This window comes from Vigna unguiculata, chromosome 3 (assembly GCF_037176805.1).
Source record: "Vigna unguiculata cultivar grain cowpea cultivar isolate G323 ecotype 2 chromosome 3, ASM3717680v1, whole genome shotgun sequence".
NCBI lineage: Eukaryota > Viridiplantae > Streptophyta > Magnoliopsida > Fabales > Fabaceae > Vigna > Vigna unguiculata.
Window position 1 is genome coordinate 53,796,200 of NC_140794.1, and position 21,221 is coordinate 53,817,420.

General features: G+C 30.4%; 3 protein-coding genes across 9 annotated transcripts; 1 reads left to right on the forward strand and 2 right to left on the reverse strand.

The window, feature by feature from the left end:
* Positions 1-5,266: 5,266 nt before the first annotated feature.
* LOC114179030 (uncharacterized) lies at positions 5,267-6,127 on the reverse strand. 4 transcript variants are annotated; one of them, XR_003603420.2, is made up of 3 exons: positions 5,971-6,127; positions 5,728-5,876; positions 5,267-5,550 (listed from the first exon to the last, which is right to left on the reverse strand). XR_003603420.2 is itself a non-coding variant. In XM_028065219.2 (2 exons), exons 1-2 carry the CDS (start codon positions 5,880-5,882, stop codon positions 5,532-5,534), a joined length of 174 nt encoding a protein of 57 aa, XP_027921020.1. In that variant the 3' UTR covers positions 5,267-5,531. The 4 variants fall into 4 exon arrangements, 2 of the variants coding, with proteins under 2 accessions (XP_027921020.1, XP_027921021.1); XR_003603421.2 differs by having other exon boundaries at positions 5,724-5,876; XM_028065219.2 differs by lacking the exon at positions 5,971-6,127 and having other exon boundaries at positions 5,728-5,882.
* Positions 6,128-13,610: 7,483 nt separating this feature from the next.
* Positions 13,611-16,608, forward strand: LOC114177287 (VAN3-binding protein-like). 2 transcript variants are annotated; one of them, XM_028062566.2, is made up of 6 exons: positions 13,611-14,657; positions 14,933-15,311; positions 15,539-15,718; positions 15,856-15,905; positions 15,982-16,065; positions 16,249-16,608. In XM_028062566.2, exons 1-6 carry the CDS (start codon positions 14,385-14,387, stop codon positions 16,354-16,356), a joined length of 1,074 nt encoding a protein of 357 aa, XP_027918367.1. In that variant the 5' UTR covers positions 13,611-14,384; the 3' UTR covers positions 16,357-16,608. The 2 variants fall into 2 exon arrangements, with proteins under 2 accessions (XP_027918367.1, XP_027918366.1); XM_028062565.2 differs by having other exon boundaries at positions 13,614-14,657; positions 16,008-16,065.
* A 1,068-nt stretch (positions 16,609-17,676) lies between these two features.
* On the reverse strand, positions 17,677-21,221 carry LOC114175659 (formyltetrahydrofolate deformylase 1, mitochondrial-like). Of its 3 annotated transcripts, XR_014993382.1 has the most exons (9): positions 20,942-21,220; positions 20,730-20,842; positions 19,913-20,063; positions 19,753-19,826; positions 19,497-19,656; positions 19,159-19,257; positions 18,955-19,041; positions 18,613-18,724; positions 17,895-18,025 (listed from the first exon to the last, which is right to left on the reverse strand). XR_014993382.1 is itself a non-coding variant. In XM_028060433.2 (8 exons), the coding sequence occupies exons 1-8, from the start codon at positions 21,062-21,064 to the stop codon at positions 17,879-17,881; spliced, it is 954 nt and encodes a 317-aa protein (XP_027916234.1). In that variant the 5' UTR covers positions 21,065-21,216; the 3' UTR covers positions 17,677-17,878. The 3 variants fall into 3 exon arrangements, 2 of the variants coding, with proteins under 2 accessions (XP_027916234.1, XP_027916235.1); XM_028060433.2 differs by lacking the exon at positions 18,613-18,724 and having other exon boundaries at positions 17,677-18,025; positions 20,942-21,216; XM_028060434.2 differs by lacking the exons at positions 18,613-18,724; positions 18,955-19,041 and having other exon boundaries at positions 17,677-18,025; positions 20,942-21,221.

The window sequence follows — 21,221 nt, forward strand, 5'->3', positions numbered from 1 at the left end:
AAATTTTATAAGAAATACTTATAAATTTTATAATTTTGTAAAAAATAATTATTAATAAAGGAATTATCTGTCAATTAAATTTTTTAGACAAAAAGGTAGAAAAAAAGTATTTTCTTGCAAATTTTTTAACAAATTTACAAAAAAAATATCATGTTAGTATGAGAATTTCTAGTAGTGTTTATTATTTTCAATACATTTTTACCAATGGAAGTATTTTTTTTAAAATAAAAAAAATATGTTAGCACTTTCCAAAAATAATGTCCTCTGTTTGCGCATTAAAATGCACAGTAATTTTTTTGTTTCTTTGGAAATAATTCCATGCCATTGCAAAAACTTTGGACAGTTGAGGAAGAGTTACAAAATATCTTCTTTTATATCATGCCTTTCTTCATTCCATTATGTATAAATTGTGAAAAAAAAAAATGATATTGTAATTGGTAATTTTTCTTTAAAAGTTACGTAATAAAAATATCAAGGAAATAATCAATACACAATAATATTGGTTAAATAGTTAAACTAAAATAGTTAAGTAACATTAACTAATAAATGGATTTAGAGTGGCCAATTCAGCTGCCAATGCATTTGTCATCCTATGCTTTATTTTAAGGAGGAAAAAACTCATTCAATGTAACTGAATCTCTAGTGTTAGAGTCAGAGGTTATGAAAGTTTCAAAGCTTTGGATCATAAAAATAAAAAAAAAAACAAAAACTTTGTTAAACATATATTTTTGTCAACAAATAAATAAATAATTAAAATGAATCTTATGATTGTCTTCCATTAAACTTAAGAAAATATTAACACTAATATAGCTAAGTAAACACGATAGAAAGTAACTAAATTAAGATCTCATTGCAGTAGAGTTTAAATAAGGCAGCGTAATAAATTATTAACGTTCATGAAGTTGAACCCTTTTCACACAATATTTACGAAAGGTGAAGCTTGAATGATTTACAATTATTCGGATTGCACAAAAAGAAATAATTCAGAATTATTTAAACTTACAAATAATCGGTAATAAAATGATAACAACCATTTCTCTAACTGCTAATGAGAGCAGATAATCATACTGACTTTTACGAGAGAAAATAACTTTATTTTTTCAAATAATATTAACAATTAACTCTCTACCATAAAGAATTTCAATGACATGAAGAGACAAAGCTTTGCTTCCTACAAATCATTAGGTTTTGTTAAGAGACTGCATAAGATTGGATTGAAATGGGATAGAAAAGAAAAGAAAAGAAAAAATGAATTTGTTTGAATTGAAAAAAGAAAATAAAAATGAATGAAAAATTGTAATTTATTTCATTGTAATATACAATTATATAATGTTGCATATAAATTTAAATTAAAAGATAAATACTTATAAAGTAATTAATGTATAAAATAAAAATAATATTAAAAACTATTTAATTTTGAAATTGAATATATATAAATAATAAATAATCAACTATAAACGATGGTAATTTTTTTTTCTCACAGGTAAAAATGTAATACAAGAAATTCTACAATATATAATTAGATTTACACATTAATTTTAAACATATAAAAAATAATACCACGGCAAGAATTTAATAAAGTAAATTTTAACAAGGCACACAAAGTTAGTTAATTATGTTCATTACAATAACCAAAATAAAATAATAAATTACACAAACAAAATAATAATAATAACAATGCAATAAAAACAAAATCACTCAATATTTTCCATCATAGTTAAACACGTTTTTTTGAAATTTTCCATCAATTTTTTGATAAACACGTTTCACACCATAACATGCATGCAAGGACGTTCCATACCTTGTTGCAGTCTATGAATACCACTTCATATTTAGTTTAACATATTATCATTCATAAAAGATGAAGTTGTTGTCCTTGACCCCCACATCTTCATCTACGCCCCCAGGATTTTCTTCATCACGGTCACAGTTTATATCGACTAAAGTTGTCTTATTTAGGAATTTTTACCACTCTAAACGCATATCAGTTTTTACCATTAGATGATCATAAAGAAGAAGCATGTCGTTCCTCTTGCATTTTCACATATGTTGAAGGAGATGGTGTCACCAATAAATGGGAATATTATGTTTCATGGCTCGTATTACTAAGAAATCATCTTGTAGGACCTGTGCATAGTTACTATCCCGAGAACTTAGAATAAGATTGTAAATGTAATGCAATAATCTATCTTCGACATTCGTCGTACCAAAATTCCTACACATTGTATGTGAAGGCCCGATTTGATCATTTCAGCCAAAGCGACATCCATCCTTGACATAGTTAACTCTTCAAGGATGTTGGTAAGATCAAATCCCTACCTCTCATATTTCAAGTTGGTCACATTAACCCAATTATTAGGTTTAATTCTAATTTTCTACTGCAAAACCTCAATCACTAACTCTTTTGTGCCAAGGAGTTTAAGATTTTCATTTTCCATGTACCTAGCTCGAAAGATACACAAAAGAGTAAATGACTGAGGTGTTTGTAGAAAAAGAATATAATCAAACTTGATTATTGGATCAATGTCTAGAACTTGAAAAATGAGGGACAAAAGTTTGATGTGACAGACATCCCCGGAGAGCTTAACTATGGCCGGGATATCAGCTGAAATTATGACATTGGGACCTCATGAACATCCTTGTAGGAATGCCAATAATCCCACGTCGTGCTAGATGATGTCTTCATGATATGAAAACATAATATTCCCATTAATTGACCACACCATACCATTTAACATACGCCAAAATACAAGTACAATAACCTATCCCTACCTTATGGTCTTCTAATAACTTAGTATTTTCTTGCATACCACTTCATGTGTGTTTAGAGAGTGGAACTACCCTACGGTAGTTATATCTCCTAAATTAGAGATGTCTCAAAAAATTAAATGTGACCAACGTGAACTATGTTTGGCAGGGGTATCCATGGCGAACAACATATCCCTAATAAAGAAAAATCTGAAAGCGGAAATGAAGATTCAATAACAACCATCTCCTTTTTCTCAAGATGCTAATATATTAAATCATATATAGATCGATATCTAAGGAATGGAGAAGGTATGTCAATTAGGTTTAAACACCTTATCCCAAAATCTTCATCATGGTATAAAACATATCTATCAAAGCATTAATGGAGCCAAAGATAAGGTTCAAGAACTTAAAAATTTGATGCACTTTTTTCCTTGCGATATTTGTAATAAACATAATTAATTTTCATGTCTTATTAAATTAGTTGTTGGTATGTTAAATACATTGTCATAATATTACTTTATTTTTCATATGTTTAAATTTAATATGATAATGCAAGTCTCATTTTTTATTTTAAAAGTTTTTTATTACACTTTTTTCCTTTTTAAATTTGCATGTGAGAAAAAAATTTGAACATTATTTGCAATTAATTTTTTATAAATATTCAATTTAAAAAATAAATAATTTTATAATATTATTTCGATTTCATAAATTAATTACTTCATATTAAAATTCAACCAATAGTATTTTTGTAATTGTATATATTACACAAATACTTTTTTTGTCACAACACTCTCTCCCTCCCTCCTTTTGAAAAATTTCCGTTTCCACTGTCTTTCCTTTTTTTTTTATTACCTCCACCCCAACCCAAACACAAAGGATTACAGTGCCTTGTTTGATCAAACAAGGGTACAAATACCCTAGTTAGCGGGTCAAAAGTCCACAAAATGTTCCAGAAAATTTTATCTAAACCTTTACTAGTTCTAAATTCTAACGCTGTTGGGGATAACAGGGATAGAGCAGTTGGCCGCATGAGTGGCTCCAAGGGTTCTTTCAGATAGGGTAAGGAAGAATAGATACCCTCATACTATTTTACATCTCGGGAAAGAGAAATAAATATAAATAGTATAAATAGTATAAGGTCAAGAGAAAAAAAAGAAATAAAAAGTGTCAAACAGGTATTTGTATTTAGGTCTCAACAAAATGTTAACCCTTCCCAGTATAATATTATGAAGTCATTGGCCAATGGAGAAGAAGTTATTTTTTTCAGAGTAAGCACCACATTTTTTGTACATGGTTCTTATTACTAATTTAAATTTATTTGAAATTATAAGTTACTAACCACGAGTGTTAATCTGGTTGGATCATTTTAGACAAGGTTTATTGCCATCGGCAGACACCAATAATCCTTTCAATAATTCTTTAGTCAATGAGGGCTTCCTTTCCGTATTTGTTTACCGTATAATATTGATATATAACATATGATGATAGCCTATATTAATTCATTACACTGTCCTGAACTTTTCCAAATTTCTTTGTCAAATAGTCTACAGTACGTCATGAATTATTTTTGCGGAAAATTTTTTCAAAAAAGTTCTTGACTTCATGTTGATAATCAAGATGCGCCCACAATACAAAAATCGTGGCAACGCTTCTTAGGTACCATATGCACACAGCAAGATGTTTTAGCTGTTGGGGGGAGTGGGATGGTTCTGTTTCAGAGCTCCCACATTAGGAGTGGTCTCCCTACAAGAGACATCTATGCTATTAGTGAAATAATTCTCGAAGGGGGAAATGTTCATAAACTATTGAGCTAGGGTACTTACTAAAGGTTTAAACCTCTTGCAAAAGTTCTCTATTATCACCTCGAAAGCCAAGACCCAAGAGGCACATTGCTTTCCACTTTCATGTCTTTTACAGCTTCTCAATGCAATGTATGGGTTTTATCAGGGGGGATTTGATCAATTTAGATGAGAGCAGCATAACCCGTATAAAACATGATCCTACTAAAATTATCATAACTATTCTTGTTATGCCAGACACACTGCAATAGTGGTCTCTACATAAATAAAAAGATTACTGGCCGTATCAAACTTATATATGTTACTAACATTTCTAACCAGATACACCAGTAAATATTTCAACTAACAAGAGTTACCATTATATGAAATCAAGCAAAGAGTGAAAGCCAGTCACTAATGCCATGTTTGGATAAGCATCAATTGATCTGGAATTCACATCAAATAACAAAATGACGCAGAAGCTAATACTACTACTAGCTGCTTCTATTTTGACAGGAATCGAATGCTGTCAAATGAGAAACCAAAGATACATGAAAGGATTCACACATTTGAAACATGACAGCCTAACTTCAAGTTCCTAAATCCCCTAACCAACATAAACTCACAAAACTCGAGTATCCTCACGGAACAAGATCAAAAAAACAAAAATACCCAAAGCCAGCATCAACAATCCCGTCTTTCTTTCCGCTTAAAAGGAACACAAATAGATAAATAAATGAAAGAAAAACAAGTTCATTGAAATTTTGTTGAGCTACAATATTGAATACAAGATAGAGTATCTTAACGGAAAGACAAGCAGCATGTATTAGAGTTCAGAATCAAGTGAACAAACACTTAGAAGATTAGGATGACAAAATGCATTTACAACAGAACAGATGGTAGATCTGTTGAAGCCTCTAAGTTAAATCAATCACCCCCTCCAAACAAATTCAAATCCACTAAACCGGAGGCTTCTCACATCATAACCACCATTTCTCTATATCAAATCAAAACCTTGTTCCTGAAATACCAATCATGATTGATTAGTTCCCACCAAAACCTGTTTCCTACACTTGCAAAATTCAACCCCCACTTTTACATCTAACTGACCACATTGTAACGGATTAACGAACTCTATAGTGAGAGAGGAAATAAGAATATGAGTGGGAGGAATTGAAAAAAGAAAGGGCACACCTACGTCTGTTTGGAGTAGGAGGAAGAGGAGGGAACGCGCTTGTTACGGAACATCATGTAACCGACGGGTAACACCACTCCGATCATCATAACGGCGGCGCCGATCAAGTATCTGAGTGGGCTTGGTGACTCCACCTCTACCAAGCTCCTAATCTGCATCGCAACGTTACGATCCCAATCCGATTCAAACTTCACAACCCCAATTAATTAATAATTAACTAATTAATAAAGATTTACATCTACTTACAGGCATCTCTACCAAACGCAAAATCTTCACACTCGCTGTTCTGTCGTTTGCTCCACTGTCAATCCACAACCTTCTCGTCTGTAACGGAATAAATGAACCATCAATTTTATTTTACACGCGCTCTTTCCGTATATTATTATTAACAAACCTCGATACATACGGATTCGGATCCGAATACATCACGTATACAAATTTTGTATTGGGCCTTACTTTCCCAAACCCAAATGTATAGCATCATGATTTGTGCAGCCCATTAAGAACTTGGGCTACAGTGGCGGGGTTTCAGCCCAAGATTATGTTACACTTTACCATTTTCTTCTCCATCTCCAATTCATTTCGAAATACATTTTTTCTTTTTCAATTTTGAAAAGTTCATTTTGATGTAATAACCTTTTACTGCTCGAAAATGTAATTGCTAGTCAAATACGTATCTAATTTGTCCCTAAAAGTGAAGTAACATCTTCATTTTTAAACTTCAATGCTTAATTACTTCATCTTCAAAAATATAAATGTTTTTCCTCAAAATCTGTGTACAAGTTTTACATAAAGTGATATAGAATACATTCCATATAGAATTTTGACAAATAATATGCAAACAAAAATAAGTATAAATAAAGAGGAGAAAAAGAAAAGAGTGTTTATGCATTCCCGAGTTTTTCAAAAATTATCAAAAAAATTTTTGACTTTTATCCCGCTCACCAACCTCCACTTTTAAGGCTGTTTCTATGATAAGATGGATTTGGGAGATAGTCTGAAGATGGATTTAAAGGAGATAAATATGTATGTTTTTTTGAGTAGATTTAAAAAGTAAAGTGAATGAATTTGAAGATAAATTTTATGAAAGTTAGTTAATGATTTGATTGATATAATAGATTAAATAAAAGTTATAATAGATAAAATTTAAAATTTACTAAAATACCCTTCATAATAAAAATTTAATAAAATTACAATTTATTGAATTAAAAAAAATTAAAATTTAAAAATATTTTAATTTATTTTTATATATATATACATATATATATATATATATATATATATATATATATAAATTAATAATAATAACTACATATATTATTAGTTTTTAACAATATTATAATTATTATTAATTATTATATACTTTTATTAATTAATAATAATAATAATCATTTTATATATATATATTATTAGTTATTATATATTAATATATTAATTATTATATTTTAAATAATATTTTTAATTATTAATGATTATTATATATTACTGATTATATATATTATTTATTATTATAATTTATTATATATATATATATATATATATATATATATATATATATATATATGTATTATGATGATATAATATGAGGATAAAAAAGTAAAAATTGATGTATCGGTCCAAATCCTTGCATTTGCGAGAAGATTTATTTATGAAGTATTTTCTTGAATCCGTCTGTGCTTTTCCATTCTTATTTAGTGATACGAACACGATTTTATAAACAATATATCTCTTCTAATTGGTCCTAATTGGTCCGAATAGTACAATCCGCAAAAACGAACACTGCCTAAAACAAAAGATACCAAATTTCAAAATTCGGAAATTATCTAACTGGATTTTGAGACTCGGTTAAAAGTATTATCGAATTTCGAAATCTGATAAAAAAATATCATATTTAAAAATCCCATATATATAATTATAAAATTTCAATAAATATATATATAATTTTTTTGTTTTTTTAATTTTATTTTTATATGTATACGTATAGTTGAAATTCAATATATATAATTATGAAATTTCAAATATATATATATTAGCGTACATACAGACGTTATCGCGTCTATGTATACTTATCTTAGTAAATAATAATAGTGTAATGTTATTAAGTTAATATATAAAATAAATTTATATTTATTAAAAATGAAGTAAAAATGTTAAAAATAAAGTCAAATAAATAGAAAAATTAATTTTTGATGAATAAAAAAAAGAAAAAAATTTAGAAAATAGGTAAAAATAACCATTAATTTTAAAAATTTTAATAAATAATTATATTGTAAAGGATATATATTATAAAATGTGGACAAAATAGAGGCAATACTCTTTATATATTGTTATAGATATTTGAAATCTAGTGTATATATCATTTTTTTTGTTTTTTAATTTTATTTTTATATGTATTAAAAATAAATAAAATTCAAAAATAATTAAATAAAACTATAAATTAACTATAATTAAAAAATAATTAAACATTAAATATAAAAAAATAAGTAAAAAGAAAAAAAGGTAATATATATATATATATATATATATATATATATATATATATATATTTATATTCTTTTTTCTAAAATTTTTCTTTAGTTTAGTTCTTGATTTTTATTATTGTTAATTTTATTTTTTCGAGTCTTTAATTGTATTTAATTTTTCTAATATATTAGATATGAATTAAATTTAAAAAATATAATTATTTTTTTTATTCTGTTTTAATTTTATGTAAATGTTAATTTTTTTAATTCTAACTGTTATTTTCTTTAGTTTATTTATTTATTATTTTTTTAACGTAATATCTTTTATTTATTTTTTTATATTTTTAAATTTGTTTATTTTTTTTAATATATATTTAAAATAATGTATATATATATATATATATATATATATATATATATAAGATAAATAATTAAATATGTTAAGACCATTATATTTTATTAGTCAATTTGTTAAAGTAATTTGATTAATTATATCCGGGGCTAAAACCATACAGTTGTCATGAAAATATTAATAGGATAGATGCCAACAATATTCTAATTTGTAATTTGATGAATGAGACAAATTAAGAATATTAACTTTTGAAAAATAGTAATCCACAAAGCTTACACAAAAAGGTTATGGTTCATTTGACATCACACTTATTCCTTTCTCTTATTCTCCATCACGAGAGAGAATCAAGAGGAAAAAATCAGGGTGCTCTGTAGTGGGTAGATCAAATACCAAAATTATGATCTAGTGTTCCCGATGCTCAATTCAAGAACGCTTCCGCATCTAATTCTTTGGGGTATTGAAAATTGCTTAATAATGCTGAAAGTTTATTGCTCTATTATGTTTTCATAAACCAAAAATTGGTGTCAGAGCACATGTTCTTGAGGATCTTAAGTTTGTTCTTGAGGTTCTAAATTTGCTTCATAAAAAGCATTTGTATGAATTGGATTTGAAATTGTCAACGATTCTTCCTCGAAGATGAAGTCTCTAACCGTAGTCTTCCCTCCAAAAGTCTTCCATGAGCATGTTGCTCATATGAGTATTTTAAGTTTTGAGGAATCTTTGGTTTAGTGAGAGTTAGTCATTTTTGTGTTTTATGTTTTATGTTCATTTTTATGTTTGCATACATTGTCTTTTGGACACATTTGGTTCAATAAATATATGGTTTATATTCAGAAACTACACTCTATATATTAAGGTTATTATATTAATCTTATAATTGAAATAAAGTAAGGACTAGTTGAGAATAAACATGTACAGTTCACCTTCATGTAATATTTCATGCTACATCTCTCATGATGAGTCCATGTTGATGATCATTTGGTTATGTCAGCATTAGTGGTCATTGCTAGGTTTATTTGCAATTAATGCAATATTTTGGTTCTATATAGGAATGTAATCAATGAACGTGATCTTTTGAATATACTCAAGGTATATAATGATATTTTTGAGCTCATAAAGTCTAACACATAAATAAATATTATATATATATATATATATATTCTTAATTTGATGAAGGGGACAAATTAGAAATATTGACTCTTGGAAGATAGTAAACGACAGAGGTTACATAAAGGGTTATGGTCCCCATCTGAGAGCATGTACAATTTCTGTTTTGTTTCTCATAAGAGAGAAAGAAAAAAACTTAGGGTGCTCTAAAGTTGGTAGACCAAATACCAAAATTACCATTTGTTCCCAATGGCTAATCTAGGTCCACTTCCGCATTTAGTTCTTTAGGGTATTGAGAGAGCTTAATAATGTTGAAGGGTTTATTGCTCTTTTATGTTTTCATAAACCAACACTCATTATTTTGTAAATTTTCTTGAAGATGTTTTAAGGAGTGATTTGTATATCTTATTTAGTTACATAGGTATTTTTTGTAATTGAATAATTTAAGATTATAGTAAAAATTCAAACTCAAGTTACCCATATTAACTCTATGTAGATTTGAAAAGAATCAAACTAGTATAAAAATTCCTATGTACCCATAAATTTTATTTTTTTCTTCTTATCTTAAATCTTTATTATTTTTTAACCTCATTAACTACTACATTAAAATTCTCTATCATCAACAATTTTAAGCAAAATTTTCATTAAAAATCTCATATAGTACTTGTGTATACAAATCAATACGTAAAAACAAATGAGTTTTTAATACCTAAAAAATTTATGCAAACCCATTATAGTATTCATTATGACATTACCATTTTATATAAAATCGTATATTATTGTTCATTCATGACTTTTATTTTCTTTTATTTATAATTCTTTTTATTTTAATATGGTTTGTTATAATTATTCTTCAAAAACTTTAAAACGATGAGTTTGAGTCTTTATTCTTATATATTGTTTTACTTTTTCATTTTTAATCAATATAAAATTTACGTTTACAATTAGATTCTTAATGACATGTACGTATACAACTCATCTCCATCCATGATAATCGAAAAATCGGATCATTCTTATACAAATTCTCGTACCTCCAACTTAAAATCTTAATTTTTTTTGTATGTTACTTTTCTTATTTTTAAACGGTATAAAACTTAGACTGCTACTTAAATATTCAACGCAGTAACAGATACAATTTAGCAGAAATGAACAAGATATACTTTTTCCTAGAATAGTTGCTATATATATACATGCACCAGTTGTGATTTGGTTGAAAGAAAAAGGTGAGATGATATAAGTAATTTGTTCCACCCGATTGGTTTATTGAGATGGAAGCAGGGCGAGGATTGAAAGTTTTGCCCCAGATGAGTATAATTTGTAGCATCAGATCTATACATGCATGCGTCAAATCATGGCGAATTCCTTAGTCTGGTTGAATAATGCATGGGGCCTCTTCTGCTTTTTTGTTATGTCAGAAATGGAAAGTGGGGATGTCTTGATATGATGAGGTTGAAGTTTGTGGAGGGATGCGAGTGTGTATGGTTGGTTATGAGTAACCTTCAAATTTTGGTATGAGATATGTGTCGTCGACATGTAACTGTTCCCATTACATAGACACACTCACATGATCAATTATGTATCTGCCTAACTCCTCTCTTCTGCAACACTCACCAACACCTCTATATATCTCACTCCAGGTTACTCTTGCCTCACTGCAATCATTTTTAATGCCATACGTAGCTACTTTCAGGGATGCGTCATGTTAAAAGATTAAGACCACACTTTTTATTATCATGTATATACCTCAAAATTTAGTAGTAAAAGAGAACAACGATTTATATTCTTGGATGGGTATTCATCAAAGTTCCACATCGAGTAATATAAAGAAAAAAGTAGTAGAAAAATATTATAAAAGTAAAGCGCTAAATAGTTGTGTGTCATTTTTACAATTTTTGCCAAAAAAATTACACTATGAAAGATTTACAATTTTGGTCCATAAAAAATTATAAAAAGATTTACAGGAAAATTGCACTTGCCTGTGTATTATTATTTTTAGTGCGTGATTTCTCGACAATTTCCAACTTAAGGTTTTAATATATTAGATTTCTGGATATTTTTACCTACATATTTCATCCTAGTAACTTTTATTTAACCCATGTTATTGAATTATTAAGAGAATGTATAACACTGTGATTTAGATTCATGTTAAGAAAATCAGTGTACATCTTAGAATGGTTTTTGCCTTATAGAGTGGAGTGAAAACTCATAAATTGAGTTAAATTAGATGACAATTTTTTTATTTAAATTTATATTTATCATTCTTGATCCGATTTATTTGAGAATTAATTTATTTTATAAAATAATTATTATATTGTAAGAAAATAGACAAATATTTTTGTCATAAAAATGTGTATATTTATTTATAATTATATTAAGATAATTAGAATTAACTATATTAATATAATTAAAATTAAAAGCATATATTTTATTTAGAATTAGACTCGTCAATCGGTTTTAGAGAAAATTATCTAAACATTTGCAGCTAGCATGCAGCTAACATGGTACTCTTATCTATTTCTAGAAAGTGCCTTTTCTTATCTCCATTTCTTCGTGATTTAGCCATTGCAACATATATATTGATCATAGCCCCTCTAATCATCGAATGGATGCTTCACATGAATATAAAACAATTGATGGTGGTGGTAGGTAGGGAATCCAAGATGAAGTTTTACATTTTAGATAAAAATGAAAAAGTTAAATATAGATGAAAATCCACAAACTGATCATCGTTGAAGACTTTTTAATTGAAAGTAGTGTTAATAACTTATGTGAATTGAGCTTAAGTCTCATTGATGTTGTATTTTCTCAATGAATTTTTTTTTTCTCTTACGAACTCAAAGGAAATGTACCAATGCGGTACTGACCCTTAAGGGAGATTATTGAGAATTCACATTTGAATCTCATTCATATAAGAAGGAAAACCCATAAATTTATTGTCTTATAAGATTTTTGAGATTATTGAGAATTCACATCGGTTTGGACTATTACTAAGAAACAATATCCATTAGAAGCTCTCTAGAGGATCATAGGCTCAAAATCTCTAGTTTACTTTACGCTCTTTATATTTTATTTTTTTTATCTCTCGTTTACTTTATCCTCTTTATATTTTATTTTTCTTAGGTACATTATTTGTAACTTATTGAAGTTTAATTGTTAGAGAAATTTATAATTTAATTTTATTGTGAATATGTAATTACCTTGGGTAAAACTAAACTCAAATCACTTAAATAGAATCTCATAGTTATAAGGAAACATCTTATTATAAAAATAGTTAGTCTAGATTTTCAACAAACACTACTCACATTAATACATAAAACGTTAATATGAAAATGAAAAATCTTACACAACCAAGAGAGTAGAAAGAGATAACATAGTACAAAATGAAAGAAGTATAATCTTTGAAGGAGAGATTAATCTAAAAATTATTACATATATGGTCCGGGGTGGACCACCTATCCATAGACTTCATCTTAAAAAGATTTCTGGAAAGAGCTTTTTCTCTCATTTATAGTCTTACATGTGCATGTGGAAAATTAAATATCTGGTACAATTCAAAAAATGGGCAGTGACCTAATTTATAAATGTCTTTTTCTTTATTTTGTACACTGCTCCCTTACCTTAATAATAATGGAAAGGAATACTTTTAGAGTGAAAAATAAATGTGGGAATAATCTAAAAATAGAAATGTGGACATATGATATGATATTAATATTGAAAGTAATTTCATCTGCTGCGTAGTCTATGGCAAAGGTTACTGTGAAGCCCCACCCACCGCCGTCTAGTCTAAGGTCCATGGAGTGTCATCATATTCATAGACTCTGCTCCTGCGCTGCAACCACTTTATTCCTATTTTCAACGACACATCTTAATATTCCTTCCATCACGAAATCTTATGTAACCATACTTTAAAATAATAATAATAATAATAATAATAATAATAATATTACCAATCAAAATGTGTCTCTCATCGACAACAGGGTTGTGCATGGCTCTCCTACGAACCAATGCCCGGTTATTCGGGAATATGTCTTGTTAAATTTATAGTATGCTTTGTTTTTGAGCTTCGTGAATACCGGTTTGTCCCCGATTATTTAATCAACTTCAACCTGAATTCATGCTGGTACAAAGCACAAGACTCGGATTAGTGTTCATGTAATCTATTCAGACTCAACTTGGTCGCAAAAGCTTGGTCAAAACTCAAAAGCTGCTGTTAAGGTTGCAACCTCTGTAAAGCGGGTGGTTATTTTTTTAAATTACTTTAACAAATCGGATTATTATATATTCCGGGTTCAGGCTTTTGAAGTTTCGGAGGGACTTAATTGGGTTTTCTTTTTCGTTTCGTGTCTTCCAAAGTTTGAAGTTTGCTAGAATGTTTGTTGTGGTCTTTAATGTATTTTGGTTGATCAATATTCAGTGAGGGGTTTGGAACATCAGGCACGGTCTGCAAAGGATGTTGGAAGTACTTATCTGCTGCTGTTGTGCACAAACACTGAAACTCTGAAACAGCGGTCGTTTCCATAAGCAAGTTCTTTCAAATCACACCAAACTTTTACCTTTACCTTTTTCAGCTCTCAGGGAACCCGAATATACGTGTGTCAATCACAAGTTCGAACTAACCTTCTTTTATGTGCTTTTTGGGTCGTGTGTTAGTTAGTTATCTGCGAATATAATCCAAGTTCTTGAGTTGGTCATTCAGAATCTAAAGGTAGATTGATAAAAAAAAAAAGGTAGAAACTAGAATGGATGGTGGTTACTTTCCACCTTGCAAAATTGGTTCATGGCATGGGTTAGAATTAGAGGATGTGCAAGAAAATGATGAACTCAAACTGGTCCCATCGTTACCCTCCATACCTCAGCCACCTACCCCACATGAGCCTATGGAGTTCTTATCCAGGTCTTGGAGTCTCTCTGCTGCAGAAATTTCAAAGGCTCTTCTGGAAAAACAGAAGCACACATTCCATGACCAGAATCAACCCACCTTGCCAGAAGCTTTTTCCGCACCTCAATTAGTAGTAAGTCATATTTCTTCACATGCATCATGCTATGCACATTTTGCATTAATTCTTGATGAATCTCATAATCTCACAAAACTCTGAAAGATAATTGCTTAACAAAAAATTATGTTTTCAAAAGTACCTACTGGTCTCTAATTACAAGTTCACATACATACACCGAGAACATGTGGATCAATCAGTGGAAGAGAATTTTGTCGCTCCTAACAATTTATTGGATTGTGGTTTGGCCTAAGCTCTACAAGCTCTAATTTTTTCTGCTCTTACTTTTGCAGACAGGTAAGATCATAGCTTCTCCTAGAAAGATGGGAACCATAGGAAAATGGTTTCATCAGAGACATCATGGGAACACTAGTGTTGCTGTAAAGAAGAAAGATCGGGCACGGTTAGAAAATGCACGTTTGCATTCTGCTGTGTCCATTGCTGGGTTAGCTTCGGCCTTGGCTGCTGTTGCTGCAGCAGAAAACACTAATGGCTCTCACTCAAAGTTGAACCTTGCTCTGGCTTCAGCCACACAACTCATGGCATCACATTGCATTGAAATGGCTGAACAAGCTGGAGCTGAACATGATCATGTGGCTTCTACTGTAAAATCTGCTGTTGATATTCAAACCCCTGGTGATCTTATGACTCTTACAGCTGCAGCTGCAACAGGTATTTGCTAAAACTTATTTTGAAAAAGTACTTTTCTTTTTAAATTTTATCAGCCTTATGAGAAATTTTAGTGAGAAATCTGAGTCTTCCAGTGTTTATCAAACGGTTCTGATCTTTGAATATGTGAAAATATGGACAGTCTCTGAATCACCCCCAACATTGGGGGTGTTCATCTTTGTTCTTAACAATTTTGGAAAGTGATTTTTAAGACCAGCTTTTTTTTTCAGCTTTGAGAGGAGAAGCAGCTCTGAGAGCAAGAATGCCAAACGAAGCAAAGAGGAATGCATCTATAAGTCCCTATGATAGAGTACTTCTACCACAACCTCAATGGTTTCATGCTTTTGATGGTCAAATGTGTGATCATCATCTTCCTTGTGAGGGAGATTTGTTGCAGCTCTCACGGAAAGGTGATAACAACAAAGACACTCTCCATTATAGTCAAGTTCTGATTCTAAAGAGCAAAAAGTTCAAACATACATGACCAATAAATAATAGGAATTTTGCTTACCACTATTTTTAAGCCTGCATTGATTAACTTTTTCAGGTGTGTTACGATGGAAGCGTGTTTCTGTCTACATCAACAAGAAATGTCAGGTATACCAAATCAAAATTCGAACTTAAATATTCATGTGATGAAGTTTTCGGACACAATACTGTACTGATAATAAAGACGGGATTTTTAATTCTTTTACTCAGGTCAAAATCAAGATCAAGAGCAAGCACGTTGGAGGAGCCTTCTCCAAAAAGAATAAATGTAAGCATTGGTTAAAAACTCTGGCATGTGCATACCCACCACCTTAATCCAAACATCTATTGGCATTGCTAAACTTCTTTACTTTTTGTATTCTATTTGGACATAAAAATTCTATTTTTTACGCAGTTGTCTCTGTTTTTGAAGTTAGGTAGTCTAACTTTGATTGCATAAATTATTATATAGGTGTGGTTTATGGAATGTGTGACAAAGATGGGGCGTGGCCTTACAGAAAAGAAAGGAGAAACTCAGAAGAGTTCTACTTTGGCCTCAAAACTGCACAAGGTCTTCTAGAGTTTAAGTGTGACGGTAAACTCCACAAGAAAAAATGGGTTGATGGGATTGGGTGTCTGCTTCGTCGAGTTAACTCTGTTGAGACAACAAAACTTTCTTTAGATCTTTTAAGTATTAACAGCGACACGTGACTAGTTTGAATTGTATTGTATCACTCTCCGGTGAAAGAGAAAATTTTAAGTGTTGAAAAATAATTGAGAAGACATTTTTTTTTAAATCAAAAGTAATGCATGAATTCACCTAAGTTTTGAAGACACGTAGAGCGGTAAAGAAAAGGATTGGAAGGGCATTTCAAAAAGATATTAGTAGAAACCAAGGTTGTAAAATAATTTCTTTGATGTGTAATCGTAATATGTATGGGCGAAAGAAGAAAAACCTTAAAGGGGAACTTAATTCGAAACTCAAGAAATAATCATTAGTTTAGATGCAGAGCATTATCGTTCAAGAGTTTGCATAATTGCTTAAATGGTAATGTTATTTGTTCAAGTCGTGACTTAATGTTTTAGGTGGGAAAACTATCATATTAATTCTTTCTTTTTTAAAATGTTTATTAATAAGGTTTAGAAGATGTTTTAGTATGAACAATGAGTCTTATCACTTAAGCACTTAAGTGATAACGGACATAAAGTGTCACTAAAGAAATAAAGTCTTAACTTAAGCAATGCAGAGGTCATTATTTTTTTTCTATTTATAAATGTCGTTCAATTAATCAATAAAAGCAACATTAGAGTAATTTTTTATATATGTTTTAGATATGTACATGCTGATAAAAAAAAATAAAGATATTTACATGTAATAATGTTTAATGATGTAATTGTTTAAAATTGAAATTTACATTTTAAATATGTGAATGAAATGAGTTAAGTACTTAACATAATATGTTCCATGTTTTCTAGTATTAAATGCATAAAGTAATAGAAAATACATTTACTTCACCACTAGTTTAAATAATAAAATTAAGATAGATATTAGATGGTGGAAAGTCAAGTGAGATTTTTACACCACTTTTACTCAATAAATTCAAAATATTAATAAGATACTTTGAACGTAAATAATAAAATTATTTCAAAGTATAATATGTGTTATTATTATAAACATTATATATATATATATATATATGTACGTATATTATTTAAATAATTGTATATTAAATAATTAAATTATATAAAGCCTTAAACATATAATAATTATAAATAAGAATAAGAATAAAAATATATAACTTTGATTACCGCATAATGGTTGCAAATGAAAGCTGTTTTCTTCCCTTTAACGTTAGCATGTCGTGAGAAAGCATTCAGTCATTACAAATGACGATCAGGGTAACCAAGCCCAGCAAGTTGCAGAATTCATTTCACAGAATTAGCAAAGCTACAAGGACCCAAAGAATCAAGTTCAATCTTCTTCTTAAGCTCATATTTTACAACTAAAGAGGGAAATTGATTGAATTTTCCAAGTGATTGAATAGAAATACAAAAGCACCCCATTTTGGTGCGCACCATATTTTGGTGATTTGCTGTTTTCTTTAAAATACAACAGTCTTCTTTTCTTCATAAGGTAACACTCGAAGTTCACAATAAGATCTGATAGCCTTGGAAAGGCATTGCTTCTCTAGGTTTTCTGATTTCTGCACAAAGCTCTGCAAGTTATCTCTATGGGAAACCCTCTCAACCTGCAATTAAATTAAACCATTTTACCCACAGATAAATAGTATCGACCGTACTTGAGGCTGCGCATTAAATATATGTTGAACTATACTTGTGCGCAGTTAAAGCATGCTTGATTTACAGTCTGGCAGATGACACAGAAAAATAGATACAGTGAAAAGTAAGACTCAGATGTATCTGGGAAATTTGGCCTGCCCATAAAGTAACTGAAACAGGAACCTAAAGAATTTCATGCCGCTAGCATTCTTCTGCGGCGGTATCAATTTCTATTTTATCCAAGGGAGGGGTGCTAATGAATCTTAGCACAGCAAATGTAATCTACAGCATTGTAATAGTTATAAAAACTTATCAATATTGGGACAGATTTCAACCATTGATGCAATATCTTCCCACCATTAGTTCCGTTTTTTAACTGCATTGAAATTGGAATAACTAACCACAAATTGGACCCTTCAAAAGTGGGGGTGCCCTGGTTGCTATTATTTTAGAACACAAGAAAACAACAGAAATGTCGATTAAAATCTAAGGAAATTCACCCTCAAAAAACACAAATCTTGCATGGTAACTGGAGTTAGCCTCGCAATTTGATCACCTTATTAATGTCACATATACCATGCTAATTGCACCTACGATTTTGTCCATTCTATGTTATTGTCTCATCTAACTCTAGGAGGCTCCAGACTGGGGTCTCATGGACGATGGATCTGAATTTCAGAAAGCAGATGCAGAAATATTGTAACTGTGTAATGATAAGTCTCCAGCACAAAGTGTAACAAAAAAAAAAAACACCATAAATAAATGGCTCTAAACGTGATAATGTTGTTTATTGTCACAAATAGTCAATTCAGATCAACATTAGTGTTCAAATATTATTGTAAAGGAAGCAATCAAATGTGAACTGTAGCGAAACAAGTATGAAAGATTGTATGTTCACCATTTGTTCAATTATAGGTCCAGCATCAAGTTCTTCAGTTACAAAGTGACTTGTTGCACCAATTAATTTAACACCTGCCTCAAAGGCCTGCCAAAATACTCTAGCCTATTAAACATGTATACAAATGAAGAAAAAAATAGAAAGAGCATAACTCATGGTTAAAAGTGGTAACAGTTTAACCTATAAAAGTGCAGGTAAACCAACCTGTTTAGATGGTCTGCCACCTTTGAACGATGGCAACAGGCCATGGTGAATGTTAATTACATCGTTCCCGTAGCTCCTTAAAAAGTTTCCAGACAATATCTTTGCATATAAATCAATGCTGTAAGTATTAATAGTTCAATACTATCAAATATGAACATTGGTTTACTATCCAAGATAATATAAACTACTCTCAGATTTCATAACAAGCATACGCAGAGAAGAGCCAGTTCTTCCCAGAAGAACCCAAATTTCAAGAATAAGCCCAATCATTAAAATCTCTATCAAATAATAGAAATATAATAGATACACTGAGAACATGAATTGTGTACAATATGTACCTGCATATATCTCGCAAGTACTAAAAAATCAGTATTCTGAACCAGCTGCAACATCTCCCCTTCTCTTTTATTTTCATTCGTTGTGCATAAATAATGATAAGGAATATCATGCCTTTCAAGAAAACGAATCACATGGGTGTTTGAACCTCTATAATGGTTACTGGTGATTGCATCAGGGAAGAAAATAAATAAATAAAAATATAAGACAGAGAAAGAAATATAAATCAATATAGTGGTGAAATTACTGAAATTTCACCTTATTACACAAGTAATATCTACTGGAAATCTTCCGTCCTGCCATCCATGTAATAAGTCAACAAGGCAGTGGTCCTACAGAAAAATAACAATATTCACTATTGTATAGATCTCTTTTGAAAACTAAAGGGGAAAAAGATAACAAGAGTGATAATGCCCACCTGCTTTGATGCCAGAACTGCTATCTTATATTTAGGATCCAGGGCTGGCACTCTTACAACAGATCTTACTGCATTGAATGTTTGTGAAAGCTTTAGGAAGTCCTCCTCCATTTGCACACGTGGCCATTTAACAGGATCAAAAACAAAATCACTGCAATAATTAACACAAGTTATTGAAGCTGCAATCATTGTATTGTTTCCATATACCCATTTCCTTCCCGCCATCCCTCTAAAACCATAGTTCCGATGCTTCTTCACATGCACTGGGTTATGGAGCTCAAACACACAAACTGGACATCAGTACATGATAAACCATACATACATGGTATTAATATTTGTTAAGAACTGTCCCTAAGGAGAAGGCTACGAAATTCCTTCATATAAGTGTTAGCACTTAGCAAGATAGAGAGATTCCTTTTATCCTAAAAGCTTAAAGATAGAAATAATATTGGCAAGGATAAACCTTAGATGCTTTTAGTGTTGTTCTCCAACCAAAATTGGCATTGCGTCCTATTAACCATTGCTTTCATCTAAAATTGTCAAGGTTTACTGAATTTGATTAGAGACAATGACTATTGAAGTATATTTAAGTTTTGTTTTATCAGTGACCCAATGAATCAATGCATGCAAATCATAGTCAACTCACAGGACAACATGGGTTATACTTTTCTTTGGTTTTATACAGGTATGCTCCTTCAAAGGCAAAATCTTATTCGATATACGGTTAGACATCAAATATGAAGACATGTATAAGAAAGGATTCGAACACTGTTATGTGTGTGTTAAAAGCATCATGCAAATTAGAGAAGAAGTGTACCTTCTCGAGTAGAAGACCTGTTTATTTTCCGGAACAAAAACATCAGCAGCGAGAATGTTTCCCCCTCTAGAAGCAATACATTCCGATAGTTTGGCAACAATTCCAACCGCATCCTATTCACAAAAACCAATTTCAATTTCCCTTCGAATGATAACACAGTCAAAAATTCACATACCAAAGCATAACCTAAAAAACCATAGAAGGTTGGTTACAGGGCAATGAAAGATGTGGATTCCATGGGTGAGGGAGGAAGGGGGATCCAAAGATTTGAAGGAGATATTTCTGTTCCTGCACATTTTGGCCAATCCCATAACGCGAGGGAATCTTCGGGCCATTGGCTACCCTCTGTCTGAATCGCTAACTCGAGAATCAAGCATCAACCACCAACTTTCCACATCTTCAACCAACACCGCACTCTCTCAATCCACCACTAACCTTTCGCTTGTCGTCTCATATGTTCGTTTAAACGACATGCCGTTTCGTCGTTTTTTT